Source organism: Epinephelus lanceolatus, chromosome 23 (assembly GCF_041903045.1).
Source record: "Epinephelus lanceolatus isolate andai-2023 chromosome 23, ASM4190304v1, whole genome shotgun sequence".
NCBI classification, from domain to species: Eukaryota; Metazoa; Chordata; class Actinopteri; order Perciformes; family Serranidae; genus Epinephelus; species Epinephelus lanceolatus.
Window position 1 is genome coordinate 18,466,053 of NC_135756.1, and position 25,860 is coordinate 18,491,912.

A 25,860-nucleotide genomic window follows, 5' to 3' on the forward strand; every position below is an offset into this window, starting at 1 on the left:
AGCTGGTTAGCTACTAAAACATTTAAAGTTTTTATTAACAACGAAAATATAGGTTTTTTTTGTTTCTCATACAGCTATCACAGCTAACACTTCACTCCACCCCTTTATCCCAACAAGAATTGGGTCCATTCACCAGTTTCATCACCATGCAATATTATTTCAATTCTTAGGACAACGATACGATATTTGCAGATATCATAAAGTCTGCCACGATACGATTTCGATTTGATTCAATTCAGGGGCCTGCGATCGATAAGAGAGGATATCATATGATCATTAATCGTAACTACTTAAGTGCAGTAAAGTTTGCTTTGAATTGCTTTAAATTGACTCCACCAGCACACATAAAACAGCACATGGGATAAGTTAACCCTCAGAGCTTTCTGTCAGAAATATCTTTCTGGAAGAAATCTTTTCATTTTAACTCAAACCATCATCTATTTCCTAAAACGCCAGGGCTAACTGGCCTAAAATCTTGAAGGCAAACTTTTCCCAACAGCCATAAAACAACAAGCTCATTAACAAAAGTATAAAATTCAGCTCAATAATAACTGTCAAGGTTAAAAAAGAAAAGTTGTTTTTTGCTACTCACCCAAAATAACCATAAGTAAATTTACATTGTATAAATTAGCCTAGCTGCTAGCGGAGTTTTCTTCTGGTTATAGCTTCACAGTTGCAAGTATTATTTATATTTTTTCTTACACACTGTTGGTTTAAGTCACTGCATCTCCCACCAGAATAACACAGCTGAAATTTAGCCTATGTGCACACATTTTTAGCCAAACATTGTTGATAAAGAGCAGCTAATATTGCTGTTTTGAAAAGTTAGCAGAGTAAGATGTCCATCTAGGTAGATAAGTCATGTTTCCTGAGTATTTTATCTCATCTGTTGAACCGTATATGAACCGTAAATAATGTTATCTTCATCGTCATTTTCTTGCCATTATTTGACTGCCGCTGTTTGACAGTGACATAGAATTTCAAAATAAAGGCTTATCCTAAAGATGATGATATGGATCAATATTTTCATTTTGCACTGATTATATTGGATCGTTGATCATTGATTCGATATATATCGATCCAAATCAATGAATCATTACACCTCTACAACGTGCAAAATGGAGGGGAATTGGCAGAATGGTAGGAGTAGGGGGTGTATTGGGATTGAGCCTAAGAGTGTGTATAACCATGCTAGCTAAATGCTAACACTAGCATGGACACATGCTTGCAGTGGAAATGCTAACATGCAGATGTTTAGCAGGTATAGTGTTAACCTTTTACACCATCTTAGTTTAGCATTCAACAGTTTGTAATTAGTGTCAACCATCAGTGCAACTGAGGTTGATGGTAACGTCAGTAGTTTTGCAGATACCTGGCCATAAAACTATTGTACAATGTTAGCATGGCTAAAAAAATGTTGCTAGCTTGATCTTACAGCAGTAAGTTCAGAGGTATTTAGTTACTTCTAACAAAGTGTAATTTTAAAAACTGTTTTCTTATTCAGATGAGTAAAACAGTCCACCAACAGCTGCAGCATGATTGTTACAAGTCTAATGTGCCTCTGTCATCTTTCTTCATAGGACTTGGACTAGCCTTCAACCTGCAGCCAGCGCTGACTATGATAGGAAAATACTTCTATAAAAAACGACCCATTGCTAACGGGCTGGCAATGGCTGGCAGTCCAGTGTTCCTCAGCACCTTGGCTCCTCTTAACCAGTACCTCATCAACCAGTTCGGCTGGAGAGGCAGCTTCCTCATCCTGGGTGGCCTGCTACTTAACTGCTGTGTGGCTGGTTCCCTCATGAGGCCTCTGGTACCACCACCCAGTAAGCTCAAGAAGGATGAAGAGTTAGCCGTTGTTGCCACCACAACAAAAGAGAAGCACACTACCTGGCAAACAATCAACAAGTACCTGGACTTAACACTCTTCAAGCATCGTGGCTTTCTCATTTACCTTTCAGGTAATGTCATCATGTTCCTGGGTTTCTTCGCACCTATTGTCTTCCTTGCAGCCTACGCTAAAGACATAGGTGTGGATGAGTACTCGGCTGCCTTCCTGCTCTCAATTCTGGCTTTTGTCGACATGGTTGCCAGGCCCACCATGGGGCTACTCGCCAACTCACGGTGGATCCGGCCCAGAATCCAGTACTTCTTCAGCTTTGCTGTGCTGTACAATGGGGTGTGCCACATTCTCTGCCCACTGGCGGAGGGCTACACTGGTCTGGTGGTGTATTCAATGTTCTTCGGCTTTGCCTTCGGCATGGTCAGCTCAGTGCTGTTTGAAACACTGATGGACCTGGTTGGGGCTCAGAGGTTCTCCAGTGCTGTAGGACTCACCACCATTGTGGAGTGCTGCCCGGTTCTCATTGGTCCACCTCTAGCAGGTATGATCTGTCTGTCTGAGAGCTTATTTCACTTACTTACACGTACAATTTTTACTACCTGCAATTTCAAGTGATCTTAGCCTTTATAGTTATTAGTGTCCATTAAATTCACAACATTTTTAAAGGGAAACTTCGGTTGTTTTTTTAACCTAGACACTATATTTTCCATGTTTTGTGTTCAAGTGACACATGGGAACAACAGTTTTTAAAAGTGGTCTAGTATTAAGAGAGATGCAGAGAGAGCAGCAACGAAACAGGCTTTAATGTAACCACGCAATTGTGCATTCTCAATTTATGTTTACTGTAGGTGCTTGTTTTGGCCACTGACAGGCTCAGATTGTCTGACAACATTATGGAAAGGATCACTACAAAGAAATGAAAGGTTTCTTCCTTACCTTTCACTTGAGTTTGTTTGTTTGTTTGTTTTTCAAATGGTTGAAAACAGCTTAACATTCAGCCATGGCGTTGAAAATCTTTTAAATAAGACTGAGCTATGCTTATTTTCGCCAACACAACAAATTCTTGACAACACTCACTAACATTTCCACCGTTGTTTTTCCTGCAACAAGTCGCATCTTGTTGAGATGTCGAGATTTCAGATTTAGACTTTTCATTTGTGAGACCTAAGCACAATAACAAACAGACCAAGAAAAGGTAAGAAAAAAGTTTCCTATCTCTGTGGGTTCCTTTCCATAATGTTGTTTGACACTTCTAATAACAATCTGAGCGTTTAGGTGGCAAAAACAAGCATTTCTATTTGACATAAATTGACAGTGCAGGTTGGAAAATACCAAAGTTTCTCTTAATGCCTGGTCACACCAGAGAGCTAGTGATGGGCTGTCACAAAAACACAGTAGCTAATGGGACAATGAGTTAGCCTGGATGCTAACGGGAAGACATGTTCACACAAATTATTCAATAAAGGTGTTTTTAAAAACATTTTGAAGTTTTGGTATGACCAAGTGGTTACTCAAATGGGTAGAATTTAATAGCTGACATTTAGACATGTTTTCTGTAAATCTAACTGTAAATCTCAATTCTACTTGGCAATAATTTAAGATTATATAACTGTGCAGATACCTCAACACTGAAAACCCTTTTGCTGTCTTGCAGGGAAATTGGTCGATCTCACAAAGAACTACAAGTACATGTATTTTTGCTGCGGAGCTGTCGTCATTTTTGCCAGTATTTGGCTCTTCATTGGAAACTTCATTAACTACAGACTTTTGGAGCGTGAGCGCAAGAGTGCAGAGATGTACAAACGGACTGAGACGGAAGATCCGGACCAAGCTCGGGATCAGAAGGAGACTGATGGGGAAGCCCAGGCTTCGCAGGAGCTGGTCGACAAAAGTGAAAAGGGTGAGGAACCTATGCAGCGGGAAACCAACATCTAGATCCTTCTGCTCTGCCAATAGCTCACCCTCAACTCCGCGTCAGCCCTGCAACACCCTTTGTCACGATCAAACTGAGCTCCAAGCCAAGAGGTGCCTCTCGGTGTTCCAACAGGCTCTATTCGGGGTCCTCCACACTTCTGTAAAACTAACTGCCAAAGCAACAACTGTGTTGTAGCAGGCTGTGAGGCATAGTATCTGTTTGTCAAAGAGCATCAGCTGTGACTATAACAGAAATATTAACCACAGAGAAAAGTGTAAGATATTGTATGCATATGAGGAGACAAAATTTCAGAAAATGGCACGGAAAACAATGTAGTACTAACTGTATTTCTTTTTTTGCCACGTTCACCTCATATCGGATTTACTGTAAACAAAAGACTGTAGCTGGGGGGAAAAGTACATTTATAGCAAACACCTAGCTGCAATCAGGATGTAGGATTATATTATATGGAGGAACATCTAAATTGTGGTGTCAACTGAGAACTACCATTAGCAGCAAATCCACAGATGTTGGCAAAAAAATAGAAAATAAGTTAAATTTGCAGACAATCAACGCTGCTGAAGATAAGTATTATCTACTTCCGTTTGTTAATGGTTTATTTGAATTATCTCCATTTGTCTCAACAAATTCAAATATTCCAAGCTGCAGCAACAAGCGTCATTCTCTTCTTCTACTATGTCTTCCGATATGACGTGAATGCAGCATCAGCGTGTTGCCACTGTTCCAGAAACACCAGCAAACTAAATCCATATTCAAAACTAACTCTGTCCTCTTCATAACACACTGAAGTCTTGGTAAACAAGCAAAGGTTAAGTTAACAAGAGAAAGTAGTGGGGGCTGCCCATTACTCTGATGGCTCAAAATTCCAAAGCCCTGTTTGTCAAAAAAATGTCCCATTGGACCAAAAGTCCATTTCTCTGACAGCCTGATGTCCCAAAAACAAACATGCGTTGCTCAAAAGTCCAGGTTCTCAGAAAATACATACTCCCTGCAGTTAGACGCAGCCACCAGAAATTGTTTTTCTCATTGTACGTTTCTGTAAAACATGGATACATGATATTTGTTAACAATGCTGTGGTTAACGTGGTTTTAGGTTTAGGCACAAAAACCACTTGGTTATGGTTAGGAAAAGATCATGTTTTGGCTTTAAACACCAACAGTGGGGTAGCACAAAAGTTGCTGGAAAAGCAGGGACGGGTCGATAAAAACACAGAGATCAATGGCTGAATTGTCCCTGGGAAACAGTGGGAGTGTGTGTTTTTGGAAAAACGGGACTTTGGTGCAATGAATGTTTGGTTTAGGGATAAAAGGCTGTTGGAGAAATGGGCTTTTGGTCCAATGGGACATTTTTTTGGACCACTGAGGCTTCACAATTTTGGGCCATTGGATCAATAGCATGGCACCAAAGCAGTGAGCGCATTACTCTGTGGTAAGAAAAACTTTTCTGTGAGTGAAAGGTCACTGGTTTGATGCTAACAAAGCCAGTGTCTGTTAAGTTTTGAGTACCGCTTGATTGCTACCTATGCATTCATGCTGCGAATAACTTGATTATGCGCATTTTGAAAAACTGGACCGATCAGATGAGCTACAATCACAGGTGCTAATTTGTTGGCATAGAAAATTTACAGATAAAACAATTTTGGATATTATTATTAGCCATAATGATGAATAAACCCATTCTCCAAGCATCAATCTTTACCATGCCTCTTCTATCACATCAGGAAAACTGAAAGGCAAATGTTCTAAACATCTCTCTGTTGCTAGAAAAAGACATTTTTAGTAAGACTTAGACTTCCGTTCCAGCCACTACAGCACGACAACAACATACGAAACCCTGAACTTCAGTCCTGAACAGAAAATGGGGAAAATGGCAATTTCAATTTTCTACCGCTCAGTCATAGGTTGCTCCCTTTAACAAAGTATGAACTTGATGTCATAAATTAAGGCCTACTGCTTCCTTAAAGAAAGGAACCAGCTCAAAGTTTGGATTGCAGTAGTCAAACGAAAGAAATTGACACTTGACACAATTCCAGGGTCTGTAGCGCTCATTTCATTACCAGAAAGTAAGTGTGTTCAAGCTAACGATTGCTAGCCCACAGTCTACAGAGGGAGAGGGGAAAAACCTACGAAAAATTATTGGTAATAAAATCAGTGCGACAGACCCCGGAGTTTCACGACAGCGTCCAATTCTTTTGTTTGGCCACTGCAATCCAACCTTTGAGCTGGTTTGTTTCTTTAGGGAAGCAGCAGACTTTTATTTCTGACTCAAGTTAATACCCTATTGAAGGGAACAACCAACCACTGAGCAGCAAGGTCAGAAAACTAATTTCACCATTCCCCACAGTGTTCATTTCAGTTCAGGAGGGCTGAAGTTCAGGGTTTCATATACGTGCAGTAGTCAACCAGAGGAGTAAGTCGAAAAATTATGCTGTTACCTAGCAACTGAAAGATGCCTTGAAACAGTCTTGAGGGAACAAAAGAGGAGCTGAAACCTGCCTTGATGGTGACAGCTGTTGAGCCTGAAAACTCTGGCAGTTTTTCCCTGGTTGGTCAGCTCTGGGGGAGGAAGGAAAACCTCCTGGTGACTTGTTGATTGCGTTGCTTGCCGTGTGAATGCAGCGTTAGCAATCCCAGTGCACCGGAAACAGTTGATCCATCTGGTGAAATGTGTCAAGCAAGAACTCAAAATTCTAACTGCACTGTGTTTAAAATGGCAAGCGGGTGCCATAAAATTGCCACTTCCATAAATAAAGAACAGATGTGTTCACAGCTGGCGACGCTGGTGCCCGTGTATTATGCTGCCCGCCTGAGCACTGTAATGTCGTGCAGTAAAACCTGCACAAATGTCCCACGTTAATACTTTCGATCAAGTCATAAAACCACTTCCTGTAAGTCGTCCAGTGTTCCATATTGCACTCTTATACAGTATGTTGCACTAAAAGAGCAACGGCCATACTTCACCCCAAACATCTTTGTAAAACCGCTGCAATGAAATAAATTTAATTATGGTTGAATGTAATTTCCTCTGTGGGCCTTAACAGTGTATTAATGACCAAAAACCATCTGCATAATTGTGGTTTTTCTTCACATAGAGCCCATGAGCAATATCATTTCTCACATTTAATGCAGCTATACAGGGAAATGTATTTCTTGTGGTCAGCGTGACAGTCCATTCTATGATACATTGCCTTAAATGTAATGTAATGACTGCGGGGGAGTTGTACAGTGAATACTTGATAGTATTAGGCGAAGCAGATAAACCTTTGTGTTAAATGTGACCCACTTTTTTTTTGTTGCTGTGATTAACTTAAAAACTCAGAAGAAATCAGTTTCCATTTGTCTCCTAACACGTCTGTATAAATGTTAAAGCTATAAGATGATGTATTGTTGTTCTGTAACTAATTCACTAACATTGACACCAGTATGTTAACATGTTGAAGGAAACACCACTGATGCTACTAATCACTCAATGCTTATGAAGTATGCCAGTATTTTCAGTCGTATTGTGTGCAAACAAATGTACTGGATGAACATATCATGTCACAATTTAACTGTCGCTGTGAATGTCAATATTGTTCAATATTCTGTCCATTCCATGTGTTTTGTAAATGTCATCCTGCTGTGCTGTTGATCAGTTTTCATCAGCTTTGGTCTCAAACGCTGACCAAATGGTGTCCTGTCTCAGATGTCCTAACAAAGCCACCAAATGTTATTTTTCAAAGCAATCATGAACAAAAAAAAATCATGTTATTGTTCCTTTTTTTCTGTGCTTTCAATAGTCTAATGTGTGTTCAGAATCATGAAAATGGATGTCCAGCTCAACCACAACCATGTGTCTTCACCTGAGACTCATTACAACCAAACACGACTTAATGTGATATCCTCTGGGTTATAGTAAACTGGGAGGAAACAGCTGTTGTTGTGTTTGGCTGGATGAATGCTGAAGGTATCAGGGGAACATGGTTGAGAATATCTGCTGTGCCATTTATTGTAAAGAAGATAATTTTGAAAGATTTGCACATTTTTGTTCTCAGTGTAGCAAAGCACCTGACCTCTATGAGCTTTCTTTTGGAACTGGACTTGGTGTTACATATATTTCTATTTTGAGAAGAGCTTATCTCGGTTTTGACTGCAACTCCAGGAACATGTGGACAGTTTGTGGTTACTTAAAGTTTTAGTTGGTCACTTTTATAAAAATGTTCTTTAAAAGTCTCTAACACAGCTGATCAAACATGAGTCAAGGTTCTGTTACTGCATTGCCTATTTCTCGCCTCAAATGTATTTAGAACCATATTTTAGTGTACTGTTTAGCTGTAAGGGCCCCAACACACCGCACAGGCAGTTGGCAGTCAGCCAGTGTCAGGCTGTGGGTGAGTGTCTGTCACCCTAGTTTTTGCAATGCCTCCTGCACAGTTGACACTAGTCGACCCTTGGCTTTTTCTCCGCTGTTGATTCAGCATGTTGAATCAGCATCTGACACAGCGGAGCCTGTCTGTGAAATCACTCTGATTAGCTTTTCAGCTCAGTGCACGAGAACAGAAGGAAGTAAGGAAAGCAAAAATAACTTAACTTGTTACATTAAGTTTGACTATTTTTTAGCCATTGAACTCTTTGGCATAAATGTTTTGAAATTGTTTGCATTATTGTTTGCTAGCGCACAGTAAATATACGTTGTTCTTTCAATATTAGGTTGTGATTCTAATATGCTAACTAGCGTCTTGAATCCATCGTGTCTGTCTTCCTGTTTCCCGTTTGAATGACGGAGACTGCTAGTGTGCAGAGTTATTTCCCCATAACGCAGGTGTAGAACGTAGGTGCTGGTTGGCAGTTTGCCGTAGTCTTTGTGGAGTGTTCCAGTGTAACTGTTTGGCCAAAACACTGGCGACATGAGGCGACATAACAGTTGGCGTTCGTTGCCACTAATCTTTGATGTCATTTTGGTGTGTCAACAGTACACTAAAATATGTTTCTGAAAACACCTTAGGTGAGAAATATTAAATGTAGTAAGAGTCTTGATTCATTATTTGATCGGCGCTGCCTAGTTTGATAGTGTAATTACAGTTAATGAGCATTGATTGACTCAGCAGACTCCTCAGCTCTGATTGGTCATTTAATTCAGCTACAGTGGATTCTTGCAAATGCAATTAAAAGCATTACGCCTCATGTGTGGCTGTAGTGACAGTTTCAGCGAGTATGACAAAAAGTTACCAACTGCAGCTTTAACAAACACCTGTGTGTGTTAAGAGTTGGTCTGTTAGCTCAGCTATTCAGATTTATTTTCCATCAATGCACTTAGTTCACCAGCATTTCATGCCCATATTAGACAGTATTTTTATATTGCCATGTCTGTACCATCCCCACAGCTTTAGTTAATGAATAACATGAATAATTTTATTATGAATGTTAACTTATCCTGCTTGCACTAACTAGTGGAAAGAGGGACTACTTTCATTCACTGAAATCTGATGCCACTATGCTCACTGTACATGATGACTCTCAGTGAGGGATAGACTGCTGTACAATCACTTTCTACCAAATAACACTGCCCCCTGCTGGTTTCAAACCACCTAGACCAAAAGGTAAAGAGAGCCAAGCTCTCACTTCAACAGAACACAATAATTTTTTCATACATTACTTTTTGTAATGCTCAAACAGGGTTTCAGTTTTATGGGTAATGTGAGTACATTGGTACTTTTTTTTTTTTTTTTGGTGGGGGTATTGTTAGTATAAGTGTTTTTTGGTATTTATATGTATACAAATAGAACAAAACCTTGTACTGGTTTGATGGAACTAAGGGGAATACCACTGAATTTCAACGGGTTTTTTGCTTTTGTTTGTTTGTTTTCTTGCTTTCCTATCCATGTAAATTATACTCCATGTTTTTCACTTAAATCAGTAATAAGCAATGTGTCCAGAGAGCGGGTTGTAGACAGAGCAATAAAAAAAATAGCAGTAGTTCAGGAGGCATGCAGCAAAAAGTTGAGCATCTCTAGAGCAGTGGTTTCCATGGTGATTAACATGGTGGGAAGGAATCAAAAATATGATGTACGACACAAAATTGTGTTTTCATAACTTTTCTATAATAGCTTTCTTGTGTCTTGATAGTTGATATACTTGATACTATATTAAGTCTGTGAGGAAGGCTCACAAGTAGATATTGTTTTATTTAAGACAACATAAGCCAAAAATGTTTAGAGGTCTCTAACATTGTCCTCTGCTAAAAGGGAGGCTGGTAACGACTTATAATGAACAGCATGTCTGAAATTCGATGGTATTCTCCTTACTGTACCTGCCGTTATTTGTTCAGATTTAAGCAATATGTTTTTTATGTGTTTTGGTTCACAATGTTTATTCTAAGAACAAAACAAAATGTATAATTTAATCCAAATAGAGATGACTGATTTAATTTGACATGCACCGATAGCCTTATCAATTATATTGCATAGCATCTCATAATATTTTGTTTCTTTCTTTCAATGTGTACAGTAGATTTAGAAAAAAGAGGTTTATTTTGAGATTTGCTTCAGACCAAATTTAGCAGAGGTTAAATTAAAATGAATATGAAATACTTTCACCCCTCGTGGATTATTTCTGTATGTGCGCATATGTGTTGTTGCTTAAAAAAAGAAGTGTTTAAGTGTTCACTTTAGGAAATGCTCTGGCTGAAAACTGTGTTATTAACTACTGTATAGCTTTTTTCCTGTTGTGTGGAAGCAATATGAAGCCTTAAAGGGACATCCCCCCCCCCCCCCCAAAAAAAAACAAAACACAAGCCTTTGGCCATCTAGTTCCATTATATTGGAGAGAAGGCAGACATCTCTACAGCTGATATCTCCAACACTCAGCAACTCGTTTTGGGGTGAGCTGTCCCTTTAAAGTTTGAAAGACTGAAAGAGATGTCATTTAGTTTCCTACTGGATCACATGCAGTTATCAGCTAACACAGTGTTTAGCTGACAGCAGATTGGAGTTTCAGACGTTCATATGGCTCCAGTCAGGTGGCAGAGATGTCATCATTACAGGGCAGAGTCAATGGAGCATTTGTGGTGTCTTGCCACAAATGAAATTAACTTTTTATTTAGATTCTGAATTCAGGATTTTCACATTCAAAACTCCATTAGGGAAAACCCTGATTTTTAAAACGAGCTAATCTCTGCCCCCTGAGCCAATGGGATCATTTCTGCCTCCACTAAGTGTTTTATAACTTAATCTGCAGCACTAAATCTTGCAAACTCTTGAACAAACTTCCATTTTTATTTTTCTCTTTGGGATCGATGTGTTATGAAGGATCAGCATGAGTTGGTGTTGATTGTATACGTTTGTATGGTTTGCTACTGGAAGGCTTAAGGACTGTCTATAACATCTCTGTGCCTTATTGTGCTGCACTGGCCATTGTAAACAGCTTTTTGTGAACACAGTTAAAATGTTATTGTGTTGCTAAGACTGTGACATTTAGGCTCAGTTGTGTCCTACTGATTGTACGTTTAAAGTCTTTAATTGTATGTAGATAATCAACTTGTGTAGCCACTCATCTAAAATTCACTCACCGGATTAACACATTAACCAGATATAGTCTAGATATTTCTGAATTATTTTCTTTGATAATACTGTGTTTATAGGACGCAGATATTTCTGTGTATCAACACGTTTCAGGTCAGTAGTGTTCACGTTTGGATGTCAGTACTGTAGTCTGTCTCAGCAGTGAACTCAGTCCGTTAACGTCCTTCCAGTAGCAGACGTACTGTGTGCTTTCTCATCAGGGCAGCCATACTGTATGGCTTTTTATGAGATTGTGTCAGTCTTTCCACTACCTCTGCAGCTGTCATGTCAGAGTGAGGAAAAGTACACACGGGTATAGAAAACTGATTTATGTTTTTCTAATAGAATGTTATCACCTATCACTGTAGCTGAATAAATAAAGTATATATCCGAATAAGCCTCTGAGTCTGTTTATGACTTTATGGTTTGACTGGTGGTTTATCAAACAAGGGGGGAAGGTGGTTTATTAAAACAGCCTAATAATGGCGAGATTACAAATAAGTGGAAATTTAAATGACAAACAAAATCAACTATGGATTTTTTGGGATGACCTCTAGCTGGGTGGAGCATGCACCACAAAGGCTGAGTTCTTCGCAGCGACCCAGGTTCAGACCCGACCCACAGCCCTTTGCTGTGTGTCTTCCTCTCTCCCCTCTTTTCCTGTCACTCTCTAGTTGTCCTACGATAAAGGAAATTCAGTACTTTGATTAAAGCCAGCATGGTCTGCTTAGATCAGTAACTCCTACTTATGTACTTGAGCGCAATTACCCTTTATGTCACGTTTCAATATGTCATTTAACCTTCTCAAATGTGCATATTGGCATGTCCCTGGCTAAAAATGGTCACGGTCAAATGTCAAAAACTGCTATGCGGTTATGACGCAGACTGTCTTTAGTTCAAGTCTTTATCCAAGCTGTCCCTGATCACACGTGAAGTTGCTAGGACACTAAAACTAAAAACATCCAGCTGACGGCCAGGTAACGGCACGGATGTCAGCACAACTTTCCTTTTTGAACTATTTTTGACACACAATGGTTCCTCTTGATTAGACGCTCAAACAACGGTTATTCCATGTCTTAATGCTTGCTTAAATGCAAAGCCAAAACAAGAAAAAAACTGAAAGATCACATTGACATAGGCATTCATACCCTTTGCTACTACAGTTGAAATTTAACTCAGGTGCCTCCCATTTCTCTTGATCATCCCTGAGATGTTTCTACACCTTGATTGGAGTCCACCTGTGGTAAATTGAACTAATTGGACATCATTTGGAATGATACACACACACCTGTGTACATAAGGTCTCACAGCTGACAATGCATTTCAGAGGCCGTTTACACATTGCCGACTATTTTCATAAACGGACATTTCACCGTCTCCGTTTTCAAAAAATTCTTCGTTTACACTTACCCGTGTATATATACACAAGAGCATGCCAAACCTGTAGGTGGCAGTGTAACGAGAAGCTCAAGCCTTCCATGTATCCATTGTCACCATAGCAACATAGGTCGCACTTTTGACACAGGCACAAGTTGCGGCGGATACTGTGACGTCGGCTGCCTATAACTCCGTTTATCTCTGTTTATCTCAGTTTACATGCAAACGCGCAACCGGAGTTTTCCAAAATCTCCACTCTGGCCAGAGTTTTTAGAAAGACTCGTTTTCAGAGGAGAAATCTCCGTTTGCGTGTAAACGAAGGGCACAAACGAAGGAAGATGTCTCCGTTTATCAAAATCACCGTGTACGTGTAAACGGCCTCTCAGAGCAAAAACCAAACCAAACCAAATTTCAAATTCTACACTTAGTGGCTTTAATCAAGATAAAAGTTAAGATTTTTAAATCCCAGAGAGGGACTTTATAGCTACACAGAAAAAAGGCCTGAGAGCTAGATCACAGTAGATTCAGCTCATCTCTAGCTATTACTAGCTAATAATTATACTAAGTGATACAATATAGCAACACACTATGAAAAGAGTCTTTCCCATTTTCAGAAATCCTGCTGACAGAGAAACAACCAAACCACCAGCTGAAAACAGAACCTCCATGATAGTGGTAATAATCTTTTAGCATGTCAGCACAAAAATATCTGTGTGTGTGTATTCCCATTAACAGTCTGCACACGAGATCACCTGGCCAGGACCAGTGGCTCTCATTACGCTCAAAGTGCAACTCCTCCTGCTCTCTTCCTGCTTCCAACCCACTAATAACCAAGCACGAGCCTCTCATTAATTCTGCCCGGTAACCAATCCCAGCCCACACTTTAAAGATGCAAACCCGGAGCCCACCACCGCTCTGAACCCCCCTCCTCTTTTCTCTCATTAGTATGCGATGCTTTGGCGAGGCTGCATGTGCCGATGATGGCTGGAGACCCTCAGGCAGTGTTTCAGGCTAGATTTTAATGGGGCGGTAAGGGTCAACAGGAGAGGAGAGAACAATAAGCCTCTCCAATTTCCTGTGATAGGCGTTTCAGCAGGACCAGGCACCCCAGGGGGGTGGAGGGGGGTTGGGGATCTGTTGGGGTTTGAATGCAGAAGAAGCTGACCTTCAAAACAGTGTCAAACTCTATTCCCTGTAATGCTGCGGAGTTTCGGGTCGGCTGCCTTTGAGTCCTGGCGGTTGGCAATTAGCTGTCGCATTGGCATACAGGCCAACCGCACTTCACTAACAATGTTGTGATAATAGGTTAAATACTGAAGGGATGCAGGCGGCCCAGTGGAGATGTTACTATTCTTTTGATAGGGCGTTTAGCTGCTGATTGCTTTACATCTACCTGCTTCCAGTAGCTATTCTTCCTCTGATTTCTTTTACTCACTCTTTTTCTTTTACACGGGCGGTATAAATATGAAACGGGGCTATTGAGTGCTGCAGGGATGACGTTTATTTATAGGCCAATATCGAAGTTAACATCATCAGTGTTTCCTCAATCAGAAACCAGTGGGATTTTTCCATTGGATTTTGGATGACTGCTGAAAATAAACTCTGTGGCAAACAGAGGTTTATGATTCTTACACATTTCGTTCAGCCAGATAATCCTCACAAATGAACACCACTTTTATGATTTTTGAAGTGTAAATCCAATCACCAGAAGTAAACAGCTAATGTTAGACTATAAACATATTACACCACAGTCGCATGACTTCAGCATCACCACCATAACAAGACTGTACAGCTGTGTTGGGCACAGTTCGGCGTGTGATGTCGTCTCATTTAGCCACTTGTTAGCAACCATCTTTTTAAAGGCACATAAAGGCTTCAAAATTGACTTTGAGACGAGGGAACCAGGAGTGCTGAAATGCTAACTAATTTCCAGGTTTTAGCACTCACTCCAGCCCGGAAATTTGCGAATCCTAGGATAGTGAAGGAATGACCCGCCCTACTCTCCCTGTGATTGACTAGTGCGTGCTGCCTTTGTTGGTTGGATTGCTTAGCTTTGGGCAAGGGGAGTGGCATTGGTTAAGGTTAAGGGTAAGAATGTCAGAAAAGCCAGTCAGAGGCAGAGTGACGCAAACCATTCCTTCACCATCCTAGGATTTTCAAATTTGCGTCCTGAACAACTGCTCACAGCCCACCCTCCAGTCTCCACTAGCTAGCAAACCTTAGCCCCTCTGCTTTGGACTACAGTGCACACCACCCGGGTTGGGTGGGAGTAAGCTAGTGGCGCCTCTAATTCGGCAATTGTTCAGCTAGTAATGCCGTCCCAGTGACGATACAGTGTTGGTGTGGTACAATGTGACCACCCTTCGATGTCCCTTCAGGTAGCCAGGGTGAGTTGGTGGTTTCATTTTGAGCTGCAAAACCCCTTTAGCACTGTTATGTATGCTAGCACTTCTAGCCTTGCTGACATTGCTAATGTTAGAGGGAGGGTTGTGGCTTAAAATTGAGCTCCTTACTCACCAGGGCGACCTGTGGGGACACAATAAGAGTGGGTCAAACAGCATGTTGGACTGGAACAGCATTACAAGTCGTAGGCCTGATCGCTGAATAAACAGTATCATTTGCTTACGTGAGCTCTCACCAGACCTGGGTGGTGCACAGAGCAGTAAACTGAGGAGTAAAAAAAATCAACCTGTAGACTGTCATGCATAACTGGTCAAAAACTTTCTCCACTGACATCCCCAGACTAGCAGCTTAAGAATACTTCTGCCCCCAAGTGACCTTTGTATATCGATTAATCACCCTATGTTACGTTAAATTAGTGAAGACAGCTGTGTTTCTTTTGCATGCCTCTGGTATATAAAGAATCCCAAAACCTAGAAAATTCTCACACAGCAGTGGTTGAGGCATTTCTGAGACCATCAGGCATTTGGCTCCATTGCTGTGCTGCATAACGTCTAAAAGCCACTTCTACTTGTTTAGATTTTGCCCTGAGCACTACTAGTAGTCCACTCCCCAGTGATATAAGAGGGCTCGCAGGGTTATATTGCTTGAGCTTGTCAGTCATGTATTTAGGGCCAACTCCAAGTAGAGATTTATAAATAAGTAATAAGACTTTAAAATCAATTCTGTGGCTGACTGGTGTAGCGATTTAAGAACTAGGATGAAGTGGACTGTGCTTTTGGTTTTGGTGAGAACTCCTGCTGCTTTATATTAAATATGTTGCAGGTGCCTGATATTTGTAGGAAGTCCTGTCATATGTCTATTGCAATAATCAGTTTGCTGGAGATAAAAGTATAAATTGGCTTTTCCAAATCTTGTTTTGTCATAGAGTCCCTGACTTTAACTGTTTTAAGATGATAAAATACTGATTTTGTTTTTACATGACTGCTAAAAGATAGGTTGGAGTCAACATTGAGGTTCTCAACCTCTTGTGTTTAGTGCCTTGTTTTTGAGGCAAGCAGCAACCCTCAGGCTCTAATCTTTGTTGCCAATAAATGACCTCTGTTTTTTCTTTGTTTGATTCAGGCCATGTTTAGACGACAGCGGTTTCTCTAAAAAAGTCTGTCCTTTGCATTTTAAAAAACTTCTGCGTTTATATGACGACGTTATTGAAACAATCCCCATTCATATCTACTGGAAACGCTGTAGTATGCACGCCAGGCCAATGGGTGGCAGTGTAAATTTGCAAAGCAACACCACGGCATGACGCCATGCGCCTGCGCTGAAGCGCCTTCCTCTAAAACACAGTGATTACAAACCAAAACAAAGAAGACACAATGGCGAAAGCATGCACAGATAACTTTGTCTGGATGGACGACGAGGTGGAGTTGCTACAGTAACAGATCTACACTTCACTTCAAATCAACAGGGTGAGCAGCACAAACAGAGCTCGGCATTGTTGTTGTGACGGTCGGCTTGCCTAGTGACTGGAACCGTAATGCGCATGTGCGAAAAGTCTCCGTTTTCAGAGGAACTGCATATTGCAAGTTTACATGACAACGGAGACGCTGCCGTTTCCAAAAAGTTGCACTCTGGAACCCGTTTTCAAATCGTTGCGTTTTCAGGCACCCAAAACGCCGCTGTTGTGTACACAATTGGCCAAAACGCAACTAAAGTTTACCGTTTTCAGTTGAAATCATTGTCGTATAAACGGGGCCTCAATCTGCAACCACCAGGGCTGAAAAATAAGCTGCACAAAAACTACACTTCCTCGAAAAGCCACTTGAGGCTGGCTCCAAGAGTAAGTCATTTCCCAAAGACCCCCATGATAAAATGCTCAAATTTACAGCAGAAATAAACATGTTTATAACCTGGTGCAAAAATGGTTTTGGTTGCTACAGCTAATTTCCCCGTTCATGACAACTGTATGGGGAAGAAATTTTATACAACTCACCCATTTAAATGCTATTAAGGCTTAAAGTTACTCATAATTAAGGGCTGACCATTGAGCTAAATGTGAGTGCCATCCATTGACAAGTTACTACCACGGCAACAATGTTGGTTGCCGCAACCACAGATTCATAGGTTATAGTCGTAGCTGTATCTACCACTATTTTAGTCTTTTCAGTTCATGAGAGTTAATTGTAAAGCTTTAGTCTCCTAAAAAAAGTCTTGTTCAGAGTTTGGTCGTACTAGAAGACCCTCTGGGGGTCTGGGATGTTCCTTTTTGTAAGTACATTTTATTTGAATGTTTTTAAGCGTGTCTTTCGGCAGCAAAAACTAGCATTAAATTTGCATTATCACAGTTAACTAGTCTATAGCTGTAAATGCAGCATGCTAACCAGGCTAGCAGCTAGTGTTAGTGTTAGCTTCAACCTGGTCACTTCTGGCTCAAAAAAATGCAAGACGGTGGCTGCCAAAATGCAAAACCTGAGGCTTCAAAACAAGAATCCACAAACCAACGGGTGATGTCATGGTGGCTATGTTCATAATCTTTATCCAGTCTATGGTTTAACTGCAAGAAATTTTAAGGCATCCAATCACTTATTTGGACAATGCATTTGCATTATGCCTCTGTAGGACCGCAGCCACTGGATGAAAGAGCTAAGTAAATTTGGGTGTCATCAGCAACTAGGTTGTTATGTTGATGGATGTGGTCAACAGAAAGCAAGTACAGGTTAAACAGAAGCAGGCTGAGAATTGACCCTTGAGGGACACCACAGGTCAGGGGCATACATTTTTAACTGTGGTTGCCATTAGCGAAAAATAATCCCTACCCTTCAATTAAAATGTCAGCCATTTTAAAACTGTTTCAGGAAAACCAAGCTAGTTTTCTAGTCTATGTAAAAGTATACTGTGATCGATGTTTTCAAAGGCTGCACAAAGATATCACAGTTATCATTCAAAACCTTTATAAGCCATTCAGAACAGCTATGGACAGCTGTAAACAATTTTGCCTTTAGATGTACTTGGACACTTTTCAAACATTTCTAGCCTTTGATTTGGTTTTGGTTTTTTGTTGCTTTTTTTTGTTGTTGTTTTTTTACATCTGTCACATCTAATTATTGTTCCAACAGCACATTGGTGCACGTCATTGACCTGCAACAGATTGTAGTTTTAGCAGTTTTACCTTTAACATGTCAGCTTGCTTTCTTTCCAAGAGTTGGATGGAGAAGATTGGTACCACTCTCTCGTTTGTCAGTTGAATATGAGGCTACAGCCAGCAGCAGTTGGAAACGGCTAAAAAGAAAGAAGAAATTGAGAATATGAAGCATTCTGTAGCATTTCCAGCCTGTTTCTTTGTATCAGCAATCACGACTCCAACTGGCTCATATCCAACAGGTACAAAGCCAATATTGTCTGCCTCTAGTATTACAGAATATGTACTGAAGCTATAACAGAGGAAAATCTGACCTGGAAGAAAACTGCTCCCCAAGCATCAGTTTAAAACCCTGTTATCGCACTGCACACATCGACTCTGTGAATGAAACCAATAAACGGTGGCCCCAAGGCGTTCTGACCCGAACTGGACCTCAAACCGTCATGCCCAAAAGCTACAAGCTGCTCTGGTGTCTCAACAAGACACACATTAACCTTTACTGCGTTATTTTTCTGTGGAGATCTCCCACTTTGAAGTGCTTCCATTTAACCTTCATTTAACTTTTGTGTCATGCACTCCCAGGCGCACCACTTTGACAGCGGAAGCCTTTAGAAGTCAGAAAAGGCCTGCGGCTATAGATGGCATATCAGCACATCTGTCTGCTCCAGCGCCAGGTTGTGGAGTGAAGAACTGGCTGTTCGTTCTCCTGCGAGTGTTCTGCCACTTACTGACTGGATCTCGCTGCAGCTCAGTGACAGGAAGACACTTTAAAAAGACATAATCCTGATCTTGAAGGAATGATTGTCTGATTTTTACTAGAAATGTTTCACATTACAACACCAGCCAGCAAAATGTTTAAATTTTGAAAAATATGAGCTGTAGCAGATATTTCTTCTAAAATGTGTCTGTTTTGGCATCAAAATTAAAGATAAAAACACTTTTTTTGAAGACAAATTTATTAAACCTGCATTATTTTCCCCTCAAGCAGAAAGTGTGAGCGTATGCATGCATGCATGTGTGAGTGTGTGTATCCTTCTGTCAGCAGCTAATCTCACAAACTACTCGACCAATCAGCCTGATATTTTGTGTGCACATTTATGACTGTATGCTTAAAAACCTCTCATTGTTGAAAACCAGGTTTAGGGTGCTTTCAGACCTAGGGTTGCTTTGGTCCGAATCAGGGACTAATTTTGTTTCAAAGTTGCATAATCACCAAGATTTGGTTCGTGTTCTCACGGCAGCATTTACAAGCGGACCAGATCAAATGCCTTGTGTGAGAAAGCTGCTCTTGATTGGTCAGAATTTCTATGTGGGAAAAATCCAGGAAGTAAACAAAACGTTGAAGAAAAGTACACTTGCAAGATAAATGTGACACTTTCTAATGTCACAGTGGAGGGACAACTACGCAGGTTGATTTTAGCGCTGCTCATCGTGGACTATATTGCTGTCATTGTTCATTTTAGTCAAACTGTACAGTTTGAAAACGAGGTGCGGCTCCAACTAGAAAACAATGTTTTGATGCGTTGGATGTTCTGAATGTGCATATTAAGGCAGTACAGGAGGAGGTGCACATTAATAATCCTCCAGGACTGTAACATGCTCATGTTTAACCCAAACAATGTGTCACGTGACTGCAGTTGGTTCAAATCGAGGTCGGAACACGTTCTCACCACAGACGAACCGCACCGGAGTTTGTTTGTAACCGGACCGAGGCCACCTCTTCAAGAAGGTCTCGGTTGTTTTGGTGCACACCTGAGTGTGATTGCTGTGTTCACACCTGCCCAAACAAACTGCACTTAGGGGGCAAACGAACTTGAGTTAGATTTAACCAAACAAAACAGGGCAGATGCACCCTTATTGACTGTTTTATATCGTCACTGGTTGACTGCTGACTCCAGGAGACACATTAGCCTGTCATGTTTCTGATTGTTGGAGAACTTAGGTGCAACATTAACTCTTTATTTACCACTCTTTTGGTCTCCACCAACTTCGAGGGAAATAAATTAAGCAGTTCCTAAGCTGCTAAATGCTTCACTGTGCTCACCAGCCAGTCTCTAATTTTGTCTGTCTGCTGTTTGGTACTTCACAGGCAGCAGAAAGTGGGTTTATTAGTGTTTCTCAATGAATACAGCTGCCTGCTGCAACAAATGATGCTGATGACAGCAGTAAAAATAAATAAAGGCCAGGCAACCAAAACCATGAGTTGAAAGACACTAAAACACTTTGTAAAGCTCAAGTGGCACTTCAGGATTAGGTGATAATTGTTTATTTTTTTATAACCTGTCACAATAAACATAGTCAATTTGATCCACTGATATATAAAAATTGATTAGCGTCGCTTGAGGTTGTGTAAAACTTTCCACATCTGACAGCAAAATGTAGACAGTAGAGCAGATTGAAGGGTCAAATAACATATTTTTGACAATATGTGAGGATATAGAAGCAAAAATGTCTGACACTTAAAGGAACATATTAACAAAATAACAACATTTTAAGTGATTTTAAACACAAGAGATTTCTGTATTTTTTGTTTTTGTGAGTGCTATTCTCTACTGTAAGTCAAATCTAAGTGCATGAATGTTAAGCTCTTATGAAATGGTAATGTATGTTGTTTTAACTTCAACTTTTATTGTTTCTTATTTAGCAATGAATGTTTAATGTTACAGAGAAAAAAAAACCTGCTATACTATGAAGTTTTTAACGATAGACAGCTACACATTTTCTGATCTCAAGCCAAGAAAAGTTAGCCAAGAAGCTGTGTTTCTATTCACTTATTTAGCCTAACGAGGTATTTCCTATTCACAGTGTTGTTGCTTTTTTCTACATGACTGCTACTTTGTGTCAGCTAGGGACACTTTTTTTTGCACACTTTGCCAGAGATTTATCAGGCTGAGAAAAGTCAGTCACGACACATGAATTGACAATTTTAGAAATGGCCTTGACAAGATGATTCCTTTTTTTATGGCTCTGAAAACATTTGATCTTCTTCTGCTTAACTGTGTCATTAAAAATTCTTTTGGTATTTTGTGTTTGCTTCACTTCTGTCATATCTGTTTTGTGTAAAGCACCAATATTTAAAATACTATACTGTAACTTAAAACTGGTTTTATCTAAACTTAGAGGAATACATTAGTTACTCACCCAGCATTACCTTGAATTCATGAAGAAAACTTTAAAATTTTTCTTGCATGCCTCCATGGTGAATGAAGAATCCTAAAATGGAGACATTTTTTGATTAATTGAAGTCATAGGGGTCCTTGTTTAATAACAGCAAAACTATGTCAAAACATTCATTTACAAACTCACACGAATTGTACAGTTTTATATATTGAGTCAAGGGTTCCCAAACAATATTAAATGTCAAATTCAAGGATTTACAAGGACTTTTCAGGCCCAATTACCTCAAATTTAAGGACATAAAGCATATTCTGAGACACAGATCAAGACTAAATATTGTTACAACACTGAGAATGGTTATAATAACTTAACAGAGCTTTACAGAAGCTCACAAATAACTAAACAGAGCCAATTAAGAATTTTTGTTTAAAGAACTTTAGTTTGTGTTGTGGCACAAAATATGTAAATTTAAGCACTTTTCTGTTTTCAAAAACTTTTCAAGGCCTTGATTCCCCCCCCTCAAGATCACAAACTTATCAATGCTCTCTCCAAAGCCAGACAAAAACAGTTATTTTACCTCGCTGAACACAGGAGCAGCTGGTCTACTACTGCCTCAATCATTTAGTTAGTTTGTATTATTACATGACTTTTGTGTTTTAAAAGGGTTCACCTGGATTCAACAAAGTCACACAATGACACAAACAAACTATCGATCGAGGCAGTGGTAGACCAGCAGCTACTGTGTTCATTGAGGTAAAATGAAGGAGTCTGGCATTGAAGAGAGCATGGATAAGTTGGTAACTTTCAGTTCAGTTCTGCGTCAGAACAAGCTGTCTTTTTGGGAAGTAGTGAGCATACCACTGGATAAATGAGATTTGGATTATACTGCACGGGCTGCATGTGAGTTTGTAAAACGCTAATGACTTAAATTATTAAAGAATTTTCTCTGTTTTTGGATTTTTACGTTCGCCGTAGAGGCATGTAAGAAAAACAAAGTGTTCCTCATGAATTCAACGTAACATGAGGAGACTACCTGATATACAAATGATCATTTGTGGGGTGAAGTATTCTTATAAACATGCAACCTTCTAAGTCCACATATGTTCATGTACATACAGTACATGCCTGAGTGTATGTTGATGTAGCCACATAGCGTGTTGTGACTGTTAATGTATTCAGTGTATCAGTAACTGCAGGTGACAAACCCTGCCTTTGCATAATCTGACTGGAGAAAATCAGCTGGGATTTTCGACACTGACTCTAGATTTTCCATCTAATTGCAGTTTTTATAGCTCTGTAATGGACTTATTAACCAAACAAGTCTTCAAACGGAGCGCTTTGATTTGGGTTACACAAGCGTGACTGCTGTGTGTAGCATCATCCGGCGCTGGAGGGAATAATGAGTCCGGAAGGAAAATCGTTTTTTTGAGCATCTGAGGTTGTGACAGGGTTTCTCGGGCTTTAGCAGAGATGAAGTCAGACAGTGAAGATCTGCTTTGCTGCTTTGATCTGGCCTGCCTTCCCACTTAACTTCTGATGACACTGCACTTAGAGAGGGCACCAGGAGCGTGAAGCTTTCCGTCTGACTTTCACCTTAGACGCTCTTAATATTGAGTCCATATGGGGAAAAAAAATCCCACTGCTTAAGGGGAAGGTAATGGGGAAAATGTTTTACCGATCATCCTGTGCAGAGGCAGCTACAGCTCAATATCTGTGTCTGTATATTCAGTGCATATCTTGAGCATTTCTGCATGACTGTGTGCCACATTTGCAGGCACAGAGCTCCAGCCTGCACGTAGAGGGCACTCTTAGCTCGGTTTTCTCTGCAGTCCCACCATGTAATACCACTGGGAAGTTATTTATAGAGGCTGGCTTCAAAGGAGGAGAGAGCAAGTTTTATTGAGGTGATTTCGCTTTTGTGTGAGATAGAAAGGACAGCTCGGTGTCTTTTGTCTTCAACTTTACAGACCGCCTTCGCATTTTCTAATCTCTATCATTTAGGGAGAAAAGATTATACAATGCTAAATGCTAAATTTGATAGAGGTCTGAAAATGTCTCTGTTGCAGCGACAGCACTGGTTTTCAAAGCCACCCTGAAGGAGGATTCTCATGTGATTTTGGACAGTTCAGTTGAGATGAAGAGGCTCCGAAATGTGCCGTCATCACACACACAGGCTCTCTGGCTTTATTGACAGTGAGTGGGAGGCCAAAGTTGTGGACTCTTGTCAGTGCTGAGGGGGGATTTTTTTTGGTTTATGGGCAGACTCTGTGCTGCACAACTGTCAGCCTGACTATGAAATAAGCCTCGGGCGTAAAAGCTCAAAAACAAGCAAATCAACTCTTTGGAATCAATCACCGTCAGTGTTGCTGTCTGGAGCAGGTTTCCCAATCACTGATTACAATATTTATCAAGCTGGTTGGGCTTATCAATTTAGGAAGGAGTCGGCTGTCCGTGGTTTCTGATGCAATTCTGCATCAATAAATAATAATAGAGACACCAACACAAAACCACAAACAAACAAGGCCATCGGCAAGAAGACTGGCAGCCTCTACTGTATGAGTGAAATGCCAAAATTTATGGCTCCCAAAAATTGCCTTTCCTTGGCAGTGTGTCCTTGTTTTGTCCTCAGTGTGCTGTTTTTCTGCTTCACAAGGAAATCACAGACTTTAATAACGAACAAGCAGACGGTACATGCTTCTCTTAAAGTCACTGTTTGTTTTCTGTTGTGAAAAATTAAGATTACAAATGAGTTTGATCTCAGGTAATTATGCAGAAACAAACAAAGTTGCTTTTCTTTGTTGTCAGATGAAATGTTCGTCATGGTTTACTTCAGGACTTTACAAAGAGCTCCTCTGCACCCAACTTTATTTATTTAAGACAATGGTGCAGAGTAATGAGTACAATTAGGTACAGTTTTGAGTTACTAGTAATGTACTGTGATTTTAATTATTTGTTATTTGTAATAATTGCATTTAAAAATGTCAAACTAATCAGGGACACAAGAGGTCTCTCTGACAACATAGTAATACAGTCACAATTTTGAAGGAGATGGTAAAGTAGGACAGGTAGAAGCTGGCAGGACACACACCAGCAACTGTAGAGAGCAAACAGCATAAATAACAAAGATGCCACAAACACACCGTTAAGCATAAAGCCGCCGTATCTGCTGACATCAGAACGTCACGAAACAGAACAATGTCTGCAGATTTGGTGGTGGAAATTCATTGTCAAACGCACTGACACTGCATCGCAGATTTCGCTTTACTCAACCTTTATTTAGCCTGATGAGATTAAGGAAGTATTTCACTCGTCTTTTCATAAAACTGGGTTGTCTATGCAGGAGAAATATGCAAATGCCTCTGAAAGTGGTGCTACACGATCAGAGGAAGCAGAGGAAAAGGGCTGTGATATTTGCATAAAACCTACAACTACCAGAATTCATTGCGCCACACTGGACCAACTAACACTTCGGCTGATGGGAGATGTAACGTGAGCTTCGATGTTTTTTCAAAGGAAACAATATGGCAGCTGGCAGGTGACAAACAATCTTGAACTACAGTTAAACAGGAAGCTACAATATGTTTCTGAAGACAGAATGCTGATTTATATTTGATCAACACTGTTCAGCAGAGCTCTGATCAAGCCCAAAAAATCACGCCAGACCCTACATGAACCAGCACAGTTTCTGGCCCAAGCCTGATTGAAAACCCTCCTGTTTTTAAAGATATTTTTAAGGCTTTTTTGCCTTTAATTGATAGGACAGCTGTTAGCTCAAAAGGGGGAAAGAGAGACAGGACGCCATGCAGCAAGGGGACGCAGGCTGGAATCCAAGTCCATGCACATGGGGCACTCGCTCCACCAGGTGAGCAAGTGAGCACCCTTGAAAACCCTAATTTCTTATGTAAAATATACATACATGTATCATTTATCACATTTATCACAAGCTAAGGGTTGACATGTGTCCTCGCACCACATCTTCTTCTCTTCCTGTTGTTTTAGTAGTCTGCCGTCTCGCGCATCATTCCCCTCTGTGCATCTGCAGCCGATGCAGCACACAGATGATGGTCACCTTTCCTCGCTGCATGTTACACACATCCCTCCCACTGCTACGAAGGCAAAAGCAAACACTGCAAACTTCCCCTTTCTCAGTCAAAGTTCCCCCTTTTTCTCTCTTTCTCTCTTGCTTCAGTCCAATGAAAACTCCTGCCATTTAGCACGAGAACTGCCAGTTTCATAAAATAACAACAGCCGGAAAACACTGGTAAATTTGCAAGAACTCGACCCAATTCAAGTCCAGGGTGAAAATAATGACAAATTACAACTCAGCCTGGCTAAAACCCCAGTGGGTCGGGTCGTGCCCAATCAGGCTTGGGCAGGGAATCTGAGCTCTGCTGCCTAGTTTTACAATTTAATCTGAGGCTCTTAATAATAAAACAACAAGTATGGGGCCACTTCCTGTTGACAGATTTTCATACTACAGCCAAACAGTGCATTCAAATATGTTTCTGAA

At 40.4% G+C, this 25,860-nt stretch overlaps 1 protein-coding gene across 1 annotated transcript in view; it reads left to right on the top strand.

Moving 5' to 3' along the window:
- The window catches only part of LOC117249047 (monocarboxylate transporter 2), a 44,605-nt gene extending 32,891 nt beyond the window's left edge, over nucleotides 1-11,714 (top strand). The window contains exons 4-5 of the mRNA XM_033614388.2: nucleotides 1,581-2,384; nucleotides 3,498-11,714. Coding sequence (XP_033470279.1) covers nucleotides 1,581-2,384; nucleotides 3,498-3,778 — 1,085 coding nt within the window. The 3' untranslated portion in view covers nucleotides 3,779-11,714. The remainder of the gene's footprint in view (nucleotides 1-1,580; nucleotides 2,385-3,497) is intronic.
- Nucleotides 11,715-25,860: the final 14,146 nt, after the last annotated feature.